General features: G+C 44.7%; 1 protein-coding gene across 1 annotated transcript; it reads left to right on the forward strand.

Annotated features, from left to right (window-relative positions):
* The first annotated feature begins 10,496 nt into the window (after positions 1-10,496).
* On the forward strand, positions 10,497-14,355 carry ifrd1 (interferon-related developmental regulator 1). The gene is made up of 12 exons (XM_088287828.1): positions 10,497-10,733; positions 11,629-11,733; positions 11,805-11,886; positions 11,952-12,076; positions 12,140-12,297; positions 12,366-12,416; positions 12,489-12,667; positions 12,742-12,850; positions 13,268-13,402; positions 13,468-13,596; positions 13,674-13,769; positions 13,845-14,355. The coding sequence occupies exons 1-12, from the start codon at positions 10,703-10,705 to the stop codon at positions 13,929-13,931; spliced, it is 1,287 nt and encodes a 428-aa protein (XP_088143954.1). The 5' UTR covers positions 10,497-10,702; the 3' UTR covers positions 13,932-14,355.
* The last annotated feature ends 313 nt before the right edge of the window (positions 14,356-14,668 follow it).

The following is a 14,668-nucleotide window of genomic DNA, read 5'->3' on the forward strand; positions in this document are numbered from 1 at the left end:
ACCGAGAGTGGTGCGTTCATGTGTCAGCGGACATCCCGACATCATACCAACCTCATCTGACAGTTCAATTCGAATGGGGACAAATTACGTTTTCATTCGGCCTCATTCGTTTAGCTACTACGGCAAGAAGTAGGGGCGAGTCAATAATGTTTTGTTCAAACTTTATGGTGGTTTTCAAGGGGTTCCATAAAAACATTTACCATGTTTATAAGCGCAAGACGTTCTACGCGAACGTCATTGTCATCTTAAATTATTTTTACTTTTTTTTTTTAATCTGGAACGGACCAAAGTCTGTTTCCTTTATCTTGAAAAATATGAGTAAAACTGTCCAATAATCGGATACGTGGATGTGCCAGGTGTCATTGAACGCTACAAAACGGCCAACGCAGCCAGAAATGACCGCGTTGCATTGTGGGGGTTGTAGTCGCTTCCGGTGACGTCAATGTGGTTAGGATGTGGTCTTGCGAGTCACAAAATATATTTAGGAGAAAGAAAGAAAGAAACAAACAAACAAAGAAAGAAAGAAAGACGTTTTGACTAAATGATGCTCTATACATTATAAAAAAGTTTAAATTGGTCAATTCAGCAAAATATATTAAGTCTTGCGAATGTGAAAATTGCCTTTGTTGTATTTTCAGCAAAGAAATGCGATTTTATATAACTTAATAAATTTAAACTTGCTTTGTTGTGGTAATGTTATTGCCATCAAATGCAAATAATTTACATTTCAAACCTGTTCCAACAAGGATTAGTTTAATCCCATAAAAAATGCATTTAATTTAATTTATTTATTTATTTATTTATTTATTTTTGCAGTATATTGTACCGCCACACGTCTAATTTCTTGCACGAGGCGTTCGAGATGACCTTGACCAGGACCGTGAGACAAGTGATGCATGAAAAATACATGAGTCTATTTGAAGTAGGAAGCTCAAACCTGGACGGAGTTGCGCAGCCCAAATGAAAGTGTGGATGTGCACGCACGCACACACGCAGCTGTCTGGGTGTGCATAAGAAAGTGAGTTTGCACGCGTGCGTGTCTCTATGTGGGTGAGTGCATGAGCACCAAATGTCACACATTTTTTATGAGCAGGCTGTGTCCTCACTCGCTAATACACTCAATTTCACTGAAACACGCACACAACACACGCACACACATGCACACTCTCTTGGGGTTGCATTTGGCAAAGGGGCGTTCAAGTCCAACGAATTTGCTGTGAATGGCACATCATGATGCTTTAGAAAGCGTCAAATGTGTCGCTCTGTCCCATCGGCACGTCGCAAGTCCATTTACACATCTACCTTGTCGTTTCGATGAATGAATATGCCATGAAAAAAGCTGCACTCTTGCTTGCTGGGAGCATCACAGCTTGCTTGTCACCCGACTGTCTTTTGCAGTGTACATTTCTTGCGCAGAAAGATTCCGCTGGGAATTTTTAATTAAAAGAAAACAGACTGCGTGGGATTAGTTGTACAGGACACTTTGCCTATTTTCAGTCATTCTGATTGGAGCTGTGGGGGTAAATTGTTGGATTGTAGAATGTTCTGCTCTGCATATGAATAAATCATAAGCCGAAGAGGGGGGGAAGTAGCACAGTAAAAGAGAAACCCCACAGATTCATCCCTTGGAGGACCAGAGGTGGTCTCGTTTCCAGCAAGTGCCAAACGATGTTTTGCAACTGTGAATCAATGTATTGTCAACATAATGGCAGATAAACAAGAAAACTTAGGCGGGGCATGCTACGACTAAGACATTAGAGTAAAAACGGTCAAAAGCCTTTTCTACACTAGAAAGGGTACTTTAGATTGTCCCCTGAGGGACTCCTGCTCGCACTGTCGGTAAAACCTCGTAGCACATAATCTGAAAATCGGATTTTCTCTTTGAATAGGAACGAACATCGGACAGAACAAGATGAAAACGGTTTGACCGTCAATCATTTGTGATCATTTTTACGTCCGCTCCATTTACTCCGAACATTGGATTTGCTACAAAGCAGGAAGTGAGGATCAGAAAGTTGAGTGGAATAAAAACATCCCGCAGCTTGCACGCAGCAGGCAACATCCTCACCTACAAAAACAGCAGGCTTTTAAACAAAGCCGTGGAAAAAAAAACCCAATGTGTTCCATAACGGCAGAATAGCATCGACGCAGTTTCTTATTGTGCGCAGAGACGCTTAGATGAATGTGAATAAAAACAAAGAAACAAAATTGCGCCAAACTCTAAAGTTCCTATCGCGCCCGTTTTGGATTTTGTGCAGTTCGCCGACACCTTTCGTCCAACAAAACATTTTCATCTGAAAGTGTGCCAGACTTGCCGCTTCTAAAGGTTGCGTAATCAACACCATCACGTTAAATCCAAAGGCCCATGTCGGATTATGCGCATTCCTCGTTAAGCCTTTGAGCTCCTAAAACATATCAAAAAGATGTCCGAGTGTCAAAAAGATGGCTTATTTTTAGTGGATAGCGGGGAGGGTTTTTTTTTTTGTTTTTTTTTTCCCCTATCGTCACGGTCATCTTATGTCGGAAAAACACCAGCATGGGGCTTTTTCTGTGACTTGTAAGTAAAACAGGAAAAAATGAGCAGATTTGTGGCGTTCGCGTTCATGGCGAGCATTTGTGCTGCAAATGGGGCGTTGACAAACTGCAGCCGGACCGGTCAAGAGCTTTCTTTCACTTGTGTCATATTACCACTTAAAAAGTCATAAAAAACAGAAGGCTTCTTTTCCGAAGGTTTCATGCTTTGGTTAGCGACATGAAGGTCCAGATTGACTCGGTTTTTATGACTCACATGCTCCGTGCTGTTGCACTCTGTGGGTGCAAAATGACAGAATACAACCACCTGGACCCCCGAACACCCACCGGCGATCGGGCCCGCAAATGAATGACCACACACACACACGCGCACACACACGCGCACACACGCACACACTGGACAGATGGCAGTCATAAATGGCTTTCCTTTATCACGTTCTACGTCTCACGTCCCTTCCCGACACCGAACCAGGAGGACCAAACTGATTTCCCCCCCCCCCTTCAATATTGCGATGACAATTTAATGCGTGATTTTTTTTCAAGCTCCCTCACATGAATGAATTTCACCTTTCTTCCTAAATGTTTCTATTGGCGGCGTAGATTAATCAGATGAAAGTTGAAAGGAGGCGTGGCCAACACCATCGTTTGCCACCGGCAATTATTTTGTATTTTTAGACAACTACTGCATAAAAAGATAATATTCCTTATAATATTTCTTCCACCTTGGCTGTAAAATGAAATTTTGGCAAAAGAGTGAGAAAGTATACAAAGTTTTCAGCTCAGCATTTTTTCCCCCCACATTATCTCTTGTAGAAATGTACTAAAGTGTATGTAAAGAAAAAGAGGAAGCACTAAATCATGTGGCTTCCTTCTTTTTTTTCAATGTACTTTTGGAATGAGTGTCGTGAGCAGCGCGCAGAGCAGACACTCCAAGTTTTGTTTCTTGGATTTAGTCACGCGTCTTACTCATATGTGTAAAAACCACCGAGCGCGGCAAAAAAAAGGCCCGCCCGGGCACACTTGCTCTTTATCCGCACGCCGGCTTGTGGGCGTTGGTGTGAGCGTCACGAGCCAGCCTACCTACGGGTTGATCTTTTGAGGCCTTCGTGAGCACACTCCGCGCTCATCAAAACAAGAATCACAACATTGCCGTGATCTCATCTTTTGGGGCCCTGGGCAAACAAAACTGTCATTAGTGAAACTTCCACTCAGCACTTTGGCGAGAAAATATGGCTGCAGCGAGACCGGCTCAAACATGACATAGACAGTCCATTTTCTTTTTTTTTTTACAAGAGAGACCCAAAATATTGAAAGCAGTTCTCCGTATGATGCACGGCTTCATATTTCTTTTCATTTGATGAGCAGATCAGCCAAGTTGGTTTAATCGCATCCCGCTGGTGATGGCAATCTGTAATTTCCTTCCTTATGCGATTAGCTGAGTCATTATGTTGGGCTGATGATGATTGTGATGAATGTGCGTCGCTGCGCATCAACTGGATGGCGTGACAAGTAACAGCAGGACGCACGCTCATGCGATGATATGACGGTCGGAAGAAAATAGAGCGGCATACAAATATTGAACACGGCAATATGGTGTCAAAGACGGTCTGACCTGACCTGGGGCCAGCTTTTTTGGGTTTGATGTATTTAAGACAAAATGTTGGGACAAAATGAACAAGCATGTATTTTGAGTTCATATTTTAATGTACCTGGTTCGGAAGTGTGTGGTGAAAAATCCAGCATTGAAGTTAAGTGAAAAAAGGCCAAAAGTTCAACCCAAGCGTATTTGGAGTTGGAAGCTTATTTATAAAGAGTAAGTTGTCACGTCTGCTCTCCGCCAGTATGTCCTTCGAATTATGATGCAAGTGGAAAGGCTGGCAATGAGTGGTGGTGTCCTCGCGCAAGATGAAAGCCGGTCGAGGGAATGCACATGCTCAGTGGGAGTCGCACTCGGCTTTACTCTGATAACCCCCCCCCACGGCGAGGTGAAACTTTCTATTTTTTGGGGGTTTTTTTGGGTCTATAAGTGGATAGCAGATTCCCTCCTGCATGCATGAGATATCCACGCATAAAAAATGCAAACACTGGCTTGGTGGCAAGAAAGATGGATTGATTTGCAGCCACACACAAGACAAAACAAACGGATCTTCATGCTGAAAAAAAAAGGACAAAGTCATCTCGCAAATGTCAGGCCGGCTGATTTGAAACTCACTCGGAGTGTGGTTATTTTTGTTGCTGCTGTTTTCTTGCAGGATTCGCATCTGAGCACAGATGAACGGCTTGAATGTGGAGGATGCGAGAGGGTGGCGAGGAAAGGGGGGGTGGGAGACGCTGCATTGCCAGACCTCTCGACCAGTGTCAATCAAAACAGCTTTTGTGGTAGTTTGGCATTTTGCATTCTACTGACTTTTTTCAGTTTTTTTTAGGGCACAGCAAATTTTGCATGTGTATGATATGATATAAATATCAATATACAATGTTTTATTTCATATTTTTGGGTGTGAAATGTTAGCATATTTCACATGTAAATCCCGCACGAATTGCAGCTTGTGGCACATTTCATTGTGCGTTGTTCACGCAGCGTTTCTGTTCGACATTTTGCAGCGATTTGCCTTCCGACGTGCATGTGGAGGTATCCAACGTCAAGCAGCGGCAACGCCCTCTGCCCGCCGGCTTATTGGCAGGTGCTTTTGAAGACTGTTAGCAGCTTGACATACATGTGCGCACACCAAAACGCACTCGACGTATCTTTGATCTGCCGTTGTCTGCATACATTAGCAGCATGGAATCATGAGGGAGGGGAGGAAAAAAAAAGCACAAAAAAAAAAAAGAGGGATCCTCTGAAGACTGACTTGATAATCTAAATAATATGGCAAGTACAAAATGAAGCTTTTTCCGTTGGGTTTTGTTCCACTAAGTTGAAAAAAAAGCTGTGACGTGAAGCAAATAATGAAATGGTAATGACACGTTCAACTTCCAGGGTTGTCTGAGTGACTGCCCTTGGTTCTTTGTGTCTTTCTCGGTGAATTCGAGGCTTCTCGAGCAGCAGCCAGTGGTAATATATAATAATAATAATTCACAGTCCGTCGTTGCCCACAGTCGGGACGACAATTTTGAAGATCTCGCGCTCACGCTTTGTTCACTTCTCTTCTGCTTATTTTCTCTACGATTATTTTTACATACAAAAGACGCCGTTTCGGTTACCTAGTTTTGATCCTGACACCACACGTTATAAAATATATCTTGTATTCCTCAGTTAAACCATTCGGTACACAATATGAGCTGTTTCAAATATTCTTGCCTTCTCATCTATGGATTGAGCCCAAGAGGTAAATCCGTCAACGGGCACCCGCGGGTCTGTTTTCATCCGCAGCTCGGAGTCCAAAAGGCGGACTGGCGAGGGAGTGTCGACTCCCCCCACCGTGCCTCGCTGCAGGTTCACAGGAGGTTCCCATGGCTTCAGTGGGCTGCACCCCCGCAGAGCACAGTGGGTGGTGACCTATTGCATCCAAAATATCACCATGGATGAGGGCAGGGAGCATCGCATCGGGTTGCCCGCTTGTGTTTGAAGAGGAGCACTGAGGAGAATCTTGCCCGATAGTTTCGTAGACTTTGGATGTAGCAAATATGATTTTCAACATCTTACCTGCCTGATTTCAAGTCCTTTCTTTTACTTGTAGCCTTATGCAACCTGCGCTTACGCAAGATATTAATCAGTGCCAAACTTCCCCCTCTTTGTGGCCTAGAGGGTTGCCAAGCAACTTCAACAAGGTCTACTTCTTAGTGTCCCTGCAACATTTTGTGCCAAAGACACACACACACAGACAATTTTAAAACAATGTTTCATCATTTTGAGGGTGCAGGGCTTTTATTTGCTCATCAAGTAGCTAAACAATTGGTCTGCAAACAGCGCACATGCAATCGTGATTTTGGTACCAGCACGAGGCTCATTGTGCGCGTTTGCCAGTTTGGCCGAGCTGGCCGTTGTGGCACAGCGAGGGTGTGTCCGTAGAGAAGAGTGACCAAAAGTTTGTCTAAACTGAAGCCTGCTCCGACCACATCAAAATACTGGCGCAGCTGCCCGAATGCGATTTGGGTGATTTATGGGAATTACGGCGCATGTCAAATCCTCCGAATCACTGTATTTTAAATTTGAGAAACATTCCGATGGGCGGCACACTTCTAGACGGAGGGGTGTGGGGGGTTCTGGCGTCTTCAAGTGCCAACATGGCACAGATGATGTACTTGTGACGCACGCGACGCATTTAAGAGGCAGGAAAGGAAATACTTTGATTGGCTGTGGTGACCACTCCCACAGCGGCGCAGTCGGGAAAAAAGACAAATTGCAAAATGTTCAATTGATTGATTAACGATCAGAGCCCTTTTAGTGGCGATCTTTGTGCTTCCTGAGCCTCGTGACGCTGCCCAAAAGTAGTGGACTCTCTCTCAGCAACCAACTTGGAGCCATATTGTCTGTGCTGCGTCTTATTTTAGCCACACATCCTGAAACGTGTCAAACGGCAGCCTTTTTGAGTGCCATGCTGTCGCTTTGACGTGAATTGCGACGCGAGGACGCCCGCCGCTGCCGCTGCCAAGGAGCAACGTTCACATTTGCTTCTGTAAATCGTGACTTCCCACCCTAAGATGGAACAAGCCGCTCACTGTGCCGCCCGTCGCGTGCCAAAACAAACTCACACTGGCCTTCTTCTGTATGTTAAATGCAGCTGTAGTGCACAGAGGCCGGCCTTATAACCTCAGACAAAGCGCGTGGATTGACGCCACGTGCCAAGAGACGTACAATTTGTATTCCGACACGTTTAACAGCCCGATTCCATTTATTTGGACACAAGGCAGAAAGGCTCACATGAATATTCAGATCAATGCAAATTCAATTTTCATCCTTTGGTTGCCCTGCGTGCGCATCCGGTAGAGGACGTCGGAACATATTACAAGTCGCAAAGATTTATCGGCCACAAAAGAGGAAGAGGAGAAAATAGAGGACATTCCTTGAATAGGAAAGGGACTTTTTTTTGTTTTTTTGAAGTGGAACCGAAGCAGCTGTCTAGTAGCTTGGCTCACGACTGATTTGAAACCCATCTGTCTTTGAAAGTGGGCAAAATGGGACTCGCCTCCACGACGGGAGCCAAAGAAGCAAAAAGGGGGACAATTAAACGGCTTTGTTTGTCATGCTTGGCCCGAAGGTTCCAGGTAATCAGGTCACAAGTGATTACCAAAGTGCCTTTAATCCACTTAATCAGATGGGTGGTCGACAATAGCTTATCAGCTGTGTGCGCGCACCTCTCCGGCTTTTTCACACGCCTGAGATAAGTGAGCACAAAAAGCATCCAATGCAGATTTTGTGTTGCGATTCTGACGACATTTTCATTTGCAAACCAAGTCAGACAAAAAGCGTTTGAAAAATGCTTTTCTGCAAAGAGAGACGGCGACTTAGTGCTCTGCTAGCGTGATGAGGTTTGAAGTTTGAGATTAAAAGAAAGAGCAGAGTCGGGGACTTTTTGACCGACCTTCCGCTCGCTCCCCCGCCGCTCCACTCCCTCGGCATCTCTCTTCGCTCGCTATGATCAATTAAAATCCACGTGGCAAATCACGGCAAAGGGCGTGTTGCCGACAAAGGCCTCCATCACCCTTAAAAGATGAATAGATGGGCGACTGAATGTGAGGGGGGAAAAAAGTTGCTTATCAGAAGTGACAGCTAAAAGAAGGTCAACAAAATGGTGTCTTTCAGGTCAAATCAGAAGTGGCAAGCCAAAGACAAAGCCTTCGAGACGTTATCACCGATAAAAGATTTTAGGTCGCCAATGCAACATCAATCTCAAAAGTACAGAATGCTTTTTTCCCTACAAGAACCGGTGACAGTTTCTTTGAAGTGAATGAAGCGTTACTAATTAATTAGTTAATTGGACTTGACGTGGGTGTCAAACTCAAAGCCCGTGGGTTAGAAGAGGCCCGCCACATAATTTTGATAACTAAACGGAGATTTTTATTTTCATTTTGGCAAAATGCAGCCATATTTTCCGTTCTAATATCCCTCGGATGGAAACCATCATTTGAAAAGAACTTACAAAACAGCAGGAGGAGCCTGTGGGGGAAAATACAAATCCACGGAAACAACTCTACAGCTACGTTGAATTACAGAGACTATCATGTGTCCTGTTAAGCGTTTGACAGCGCCATAAACGCTTGTCGATGTCTTAAATGATTGCTCGTCATAAAAAAAAAAAATTTAAAAAATAGAACAAGTGAGTCGCTTTAATTCAACATGCCGAGTCTTAGTCGGCCTTTAGGCCTCAATTTATTCCCCGACAACCGTCGGAGCCTCATCACCTCGCCGCGGGACTCGTCATTATACAATATTTAAAAACTAAGGAGCACGGCGATTAATATTCACGCAATTTCTCTGGTCTGCTGTCAGTCAGCCAGGCGCCTTTCGCTGCTCCCATCATCTGTATTCCTGTGGCATCAAGTTGATCGGGCCCTGAGCTGTGCCCACCGATGCAACGTGAGCAGCATGCCGATCGACCATCACACTGGGCTGCTCTGTGCTGACGCTTTTTTTTTTTTGTGGCAGGTGATTATCCACTCACTACGTCTTTACTTCCTGTTACTTCCAATAAAAGTCACGTTTAAGCAAGCAACCCCACGCTTGCTTAAGTCCACAAGCTGAAAATCCCACTTTTGCAAGTGAACGTGATTCCACGGCACACGCCAGTTTATTAAGGAGTGAGCGCAGTGCAATTAAATTATGCATCACAGAAACATATCTGAGGGAATTGCACACACTCCATAGCAATTGGAGCTGGCCTGTGAGGCAAGTCCATTTGAATTTCAAACAGAATGGCTCCCTCTAGTGTGCCAAAGACAGTTTTGGAGAGTCCTCATGCAGGTTTAATCTGGCTGCCAACCTACTTCAAAAAATGAGTTTGGGATAATCAAGCAGTCAATTGGAGTTACTTTAGGCCTTGTTAGTGACATGCAAAACCAATTCAACTACCATTCTTTTTGGTTTTTACTCAACAGATATCACACTTGCATTTACACACAATTTTCTCCTGTCAATTTTGATTCAAACTTATGATTGCTGTCTGTTTTGAATAATTTTTGGGGAAAAAATGCATCCAATGTGTACTCTGTGTAGCTGAGTCATGGGGAGGACCAAACCCTGTGCAATTGCGTCAGAGATAAAAAGAACATCCACATTGTCATGGCATTTGACACCACCCGCACAACCAAAACGAAAATAAAAATTGTATAAAAAACAGGAGCAGTGTTAAAAGGTGCATCTGTAAAGATAAATCAAACTATAACCTCAACAAATGTTGTTAAAATATAGATTAGTTTTAAATAGTTTGTCACAGAGGAAAGCAGGAAATGGACACGAATGCTAATCCATCATATAAATTAGTTTATTATGTCCCTGGAAGAGAATAATGAGACTTTCGTTGTGAAAAAGGGAGAAAAATGAACCCCAATTTTTTTACTCTTGAAATGATTCATTACTTTTAGACTCAGAAAATCCAGTGAAGATTAACATCCTATTCAGACTTTGCACTTGAGGGTGCTGCTTTGCATACAGTTCATTTAGTCATGAGCGCTCCAAACTATTTCAGACTGGGGAGAATGCTTGTTTGTTTAATAGTCGACAATAAATCATCAATCAATCAGTTTGCAAACTAAAGCGCAGTTGGCTGTGCATTTACCCTACTGATTGGATTAAATGTTATTGCAATGCGTTGTATTGATTGTTTCATGCATGTCGCAGCACCAAACATTGCACCACCTACAAGATAAAATGCGAGCATATTTGCAAGAGGACATGCAAACGCGACTGTTGTAAAAACGTGACCGTACAACCCGACGCCCACAAAGTGCGCACATTCACGTCACGCGTGTGGACATGAGACCACGACGCTGCGCCCTGATTGGTCAGTTTTGCCGGTAAAAGTGGCGCTGTCGCGTGATCAGCGCAGTACTGGTGTGTATGAGGGAAAATGTATCGTCTCGGTCAACAGTGTACCTCCCAGATCGCTTTCAATTGCAGTTTTTTCACGGTGCCGCGGGGGTATTTTCATTTTGCCAGACAACACAATAAAAGCTGGTCGTGTATTGGCTGATTTTGGATCAAATTCTGCAGATTTTTGGGCAGAAGAAAATGCGAAAGGCCAAGAAGAAGAGTGGCAGGGGTGAGTTAGGAAAGTGGGCCTTGTTTGGCGTTGGTCGCTGTAGTTCTTTCACGAGGCGCAGCCATTGAGGAGCGTTGAACGTGTCTCGCGCGCGGACTACAAACATGGAGTTGTAGTTGCAAAACCTTATTTTGCGGCTAACTTAGCAGCTAACACAAAGCGGTACAAAAAACGTGCGAACGCACGACGATTTGTGTTTTTTGTTTTCACGTTTGTTATTTTGAAACATCGGGAGCATTTATGTCGGGACACTAGCGAGGCTTAAACCCCGAGGAAGGCTAATTCTCCCTTTATAAGTCTTCGTCAATACCCGTTAGCAAAGCGTCGGTTAGTTTTCGTTAGCTCACTTGTTAATCTTGAATAACTCTCCTATAGAGAACAAGACAAATGTCTTGACGTAGCCTTATTTTACACACGTATTATTTCTTAGGTGTAAGGCCTCCGTGCCCTGTTGCTTGGGCGGAACTGAATGCGGACTTTGTTCGCTGATTGTTTTGGGCGTGTTGAAGGCGGTGCTGGCTTCTTCCCTACATGCATCAGCTGTTCAGTCCACGTCAACACATGCACTCAAATGGCCTCAATGCACGTCGAACTCAGCTGAGTGTGCTGCATTCCCTGCACCATGCGTGGTGCATCTTTATACCAGTGATTTTTTTAATACTAAATAAAGGCGTAACTGCGTTTGATACCCGTGTACTGAAAACTGAGCGCTGTGTTTGCACAGCCTCCAAAATCAACCTGACATGTTGTAATCTGCAAACCAGCAGCATACGGGAACAGATTAGATAACTGGTGTGTTTGCACCGGTACCCGTGCTGTGGCAATATTACATAAGAGGCGTATCATATCTTGTGTACATACCATAGTTTTGTTTCTCCTCTTCCTTCTTCTTCAGGGGCGCAGCATGGAAACGTGCAGCCTTTCAGCGACGAGGACGCCTCCGTTGAGACGCTCAGTCATTGCAGCAGCTTCAGTGATATCGCCAGTGTAGCGGATGAAGGTGAGCATCACTTCTGATTGTGTACTGATGACATTATGTGTTAAAGTACTAAGTGTGGTTTATTTTCTTAGGTGGCGAGGCCAGCGAGGATGCAGCCCAAGAGGATTTCCAGTACAAGCTCAAGGGGTTCATCGACAGCACCGTGGACAAGAGGTATTTGGATTTAATTAATCCATTGAAAAGATGAGCCGAAATGAACATTTCTGCTCTTGGTTCAGTGCGAAGACCAGGCAGGGGGCGTTGGATGGGCTAAAGACGGCAATGGCCACACGTATCTTGCACGAGTTCATCTCAGAGCGAAGGATGACCATCACTGACAGCATTGAACGCAGTCTGAAGAAAGGTAGCTGGTGTGGAATTGAAGATGCACACACTCGGGTCAAATTCAACGGGTTGCCATTTTCAGGTAAAGGCGAAGAGCAGCGGGCTGCGGCGTCGTTAGCTTGCCTTCTGTGCATCCAGCTGGGCTCCGGGATCGAGAGCGAGGAAGTGTTTAAGACCCTCAAGCCGGTTTTCAAGAACATACTGGCCGACGCCTCGGCCAACATGCAAGGCAGGCAGGCGGTGAGTGGCTCATAACGTGGCGATAAAGGAGCTTTTGAAAAGAAGCTCAAATAAAGCTCTCGTTTTAGGTGGCGACAAGTTTGGGCCTCTGTACTTTGGTTGCAGAAGATGATGTTTTGGTGAGTTGCTTTTTGTTACTAGTGGAAAACTGGTGGATCTTTGAATGACTTCCAGCGTTTGGATTCCTCCAGGACGTGCGCTGCACCATGGAGTGCTTCGAGAACCTCTTCGGCCGCTCCTATGCCAAGGCGGACGGCACGTGCGCGTCCATCAGCGCTGCGACCAGCCAGCTCCACACCAACGCTCTTCTGTCCTGGGCCCTGCTGCTCACCATCTGCACCGGCAGCCAGCTCAAAGACATCTTGCACAAGTATGTCAGGGCAGCGCTTGGCGAACCAAGACGTTTTTTTTTCTTCATTTTCCTATTTCTTTTTTGTTGCTCAGACATCTACCCAAGCTTCCGAGGTTGCTGGAGAGCGACGACGTCAACATGAGAATCGCTGCAGGGGAGACCATCGCGCTGCTTTTCGAACTGGCCAGAGACTTGGACCCTGTGAGTGTCTTGTTCTGAAATCAAATTTGCCAAAATTTTACAGTTGCAAACGTTCCGTGGTAATGACAAGAAGTTGATTGAGAACAACTATCGAGTGAGTCAATGTGTGCTGGGCAGCCACAAAACTTTGACAGCCCGAAAGAGTGGAATCAAAGCGGTAAATAAGTGTCCAATTTGCATCGGACGCATCAGTCACTGATCTAAATGACAAATCAGCGGTGGGGCCTGAATAAATAACCCTGCAGACCACCCCCCTAAAATCTCCGATGGACGATAACAAATTCAGAGCGCATCCATCCTAATTGACTATTGTTGAAGTAATATGAAAGGCAGGTAACTGTGTTCTCTGATCTGAAAATCCGAGTGACGCAATAAAATGTTTCAAATGGAACCTTAAGTGTGGCCGTTGTCTTGTAGGAATTTGAGTTTGACGGCTGGGACGAGCTGTGCGACAAACTGAACGCGTTGGCCACCGACTGCAACAAGCACCGGGCCAAGACGGACAAAAAGAAGCAGCGTTCCGTGTTCAGGGATGTGCTCAAAGCCGTCGAGGTGAGCATGAAACCGAATTGTTGAGCGCGGCACGACGTCACCAGTCTAAACCAGGTCGCTTGCAGGAGGGCGACTTCCAGCCGGAGAGTATTCGCTTCGGGACCGAACGCATGACCATCGACAGCTGGCTCAGGAAGAGGATGTATGACGCCTTCAGGGAGTTTGTCGGCTCCGGAATGAACTACCACTTGCAGGTGTGTTTATTTCGAGCCACCGAGACGTCACACCGTCATCGATTTTGAAAGCCGATGGTTGACCGCTGCCTTTGCAGGCCAACGAATTCATCCGTGATGTGTTCCAACTCGGACCCCCCGTGCTGGTCGACTCGGCCACAATAAAGGCCATGAAAATCTCCCGCTTTGAGAGGGTAAGCAACATGTCGTTTGCTTTTTGCTCGTGGCCAAACCAAACGTTGCATTTAAAGCCGGCTCCCTTTTGACAGCATCTTCACAACTCGGCCGCCTTCAAAGCTCGGACCAAAGCCAGAAGCAAGTTTCGGGACAAGAGATCAGATGTGGGCGACTTCTAAGGATTCTTTTTTGTTTGTTTGTTTTTCCTTCCTTCAACAAATTTGCCGTGATTCCCGGCTCATCTTCACTTGTTTTATTAGCACAGCCTTTGCGTGTACCCGTTTGGGTAACATTTACACACTACATCACTTTTAGTAAACACACTTACATGCGTGTTCATTAAGCATGTCCGCATTCATTGTGACATTGTACATATTGTTCAAGACTTGTTGAATATTCCGGTTGAAGTTATGTCACATTTAGATTCAAAGTAGCATTGACTGTGTTTGTATTTTTGCCCCCTCCCCCTTTTTATGAATATGTGTTACGTTGCACTATTTAGGTGACCACGAGAAGTCTCATTGTGTAGAATCTGGTGTTTATTCTATTGTATTGGGTGTATGTTAAAAAAATATGGTGGATAATAAAGTGCAGACAAAGAGATTTGACTTTTCTTTCTTAACATTCAAATCATTAATTTGTGAAACGAGTGATTTTATAAAATGTACTTTTTTTTTATTGTGAGGAATATATTCACCATGGGAATAAAAGTTATAAAATCTTCACCCCGATAACAGAAACGTTGAGCCATTCGGTATAGAATATCTCTAAAAAGCCGTGTCAAATGAATTTCCCCAAGATTGGTGGAATATATATTTCTGCTTTGCTTCGCACGTTTAAAGCGCACACTGAGAGAAGGTCATTGTAAGCCAATGGCATGTGTGTGAATCTCTTTTACGACTTGGTATCAGAGTGA

This window comes from Idiotropiscis lumnitzeri, chromosome 2 (genome assembly GCF_059441095.1).
Source record: "Idiotropiscis lumnitzeri isolate Australia: NSW breed Sydney's pygmy pipehorse chromosome 2, RoL_Ilum_1.0, whole genome shotgun sequence".
NCBI classification, from domain to species: domain Eukaryota; kingdom Metazoa; phylum Chordata; class Actinopteri; order Syngnathiformes; family Syngnathidae; genus Idiotropiscis; species Idiotropiscis lumnitzeri.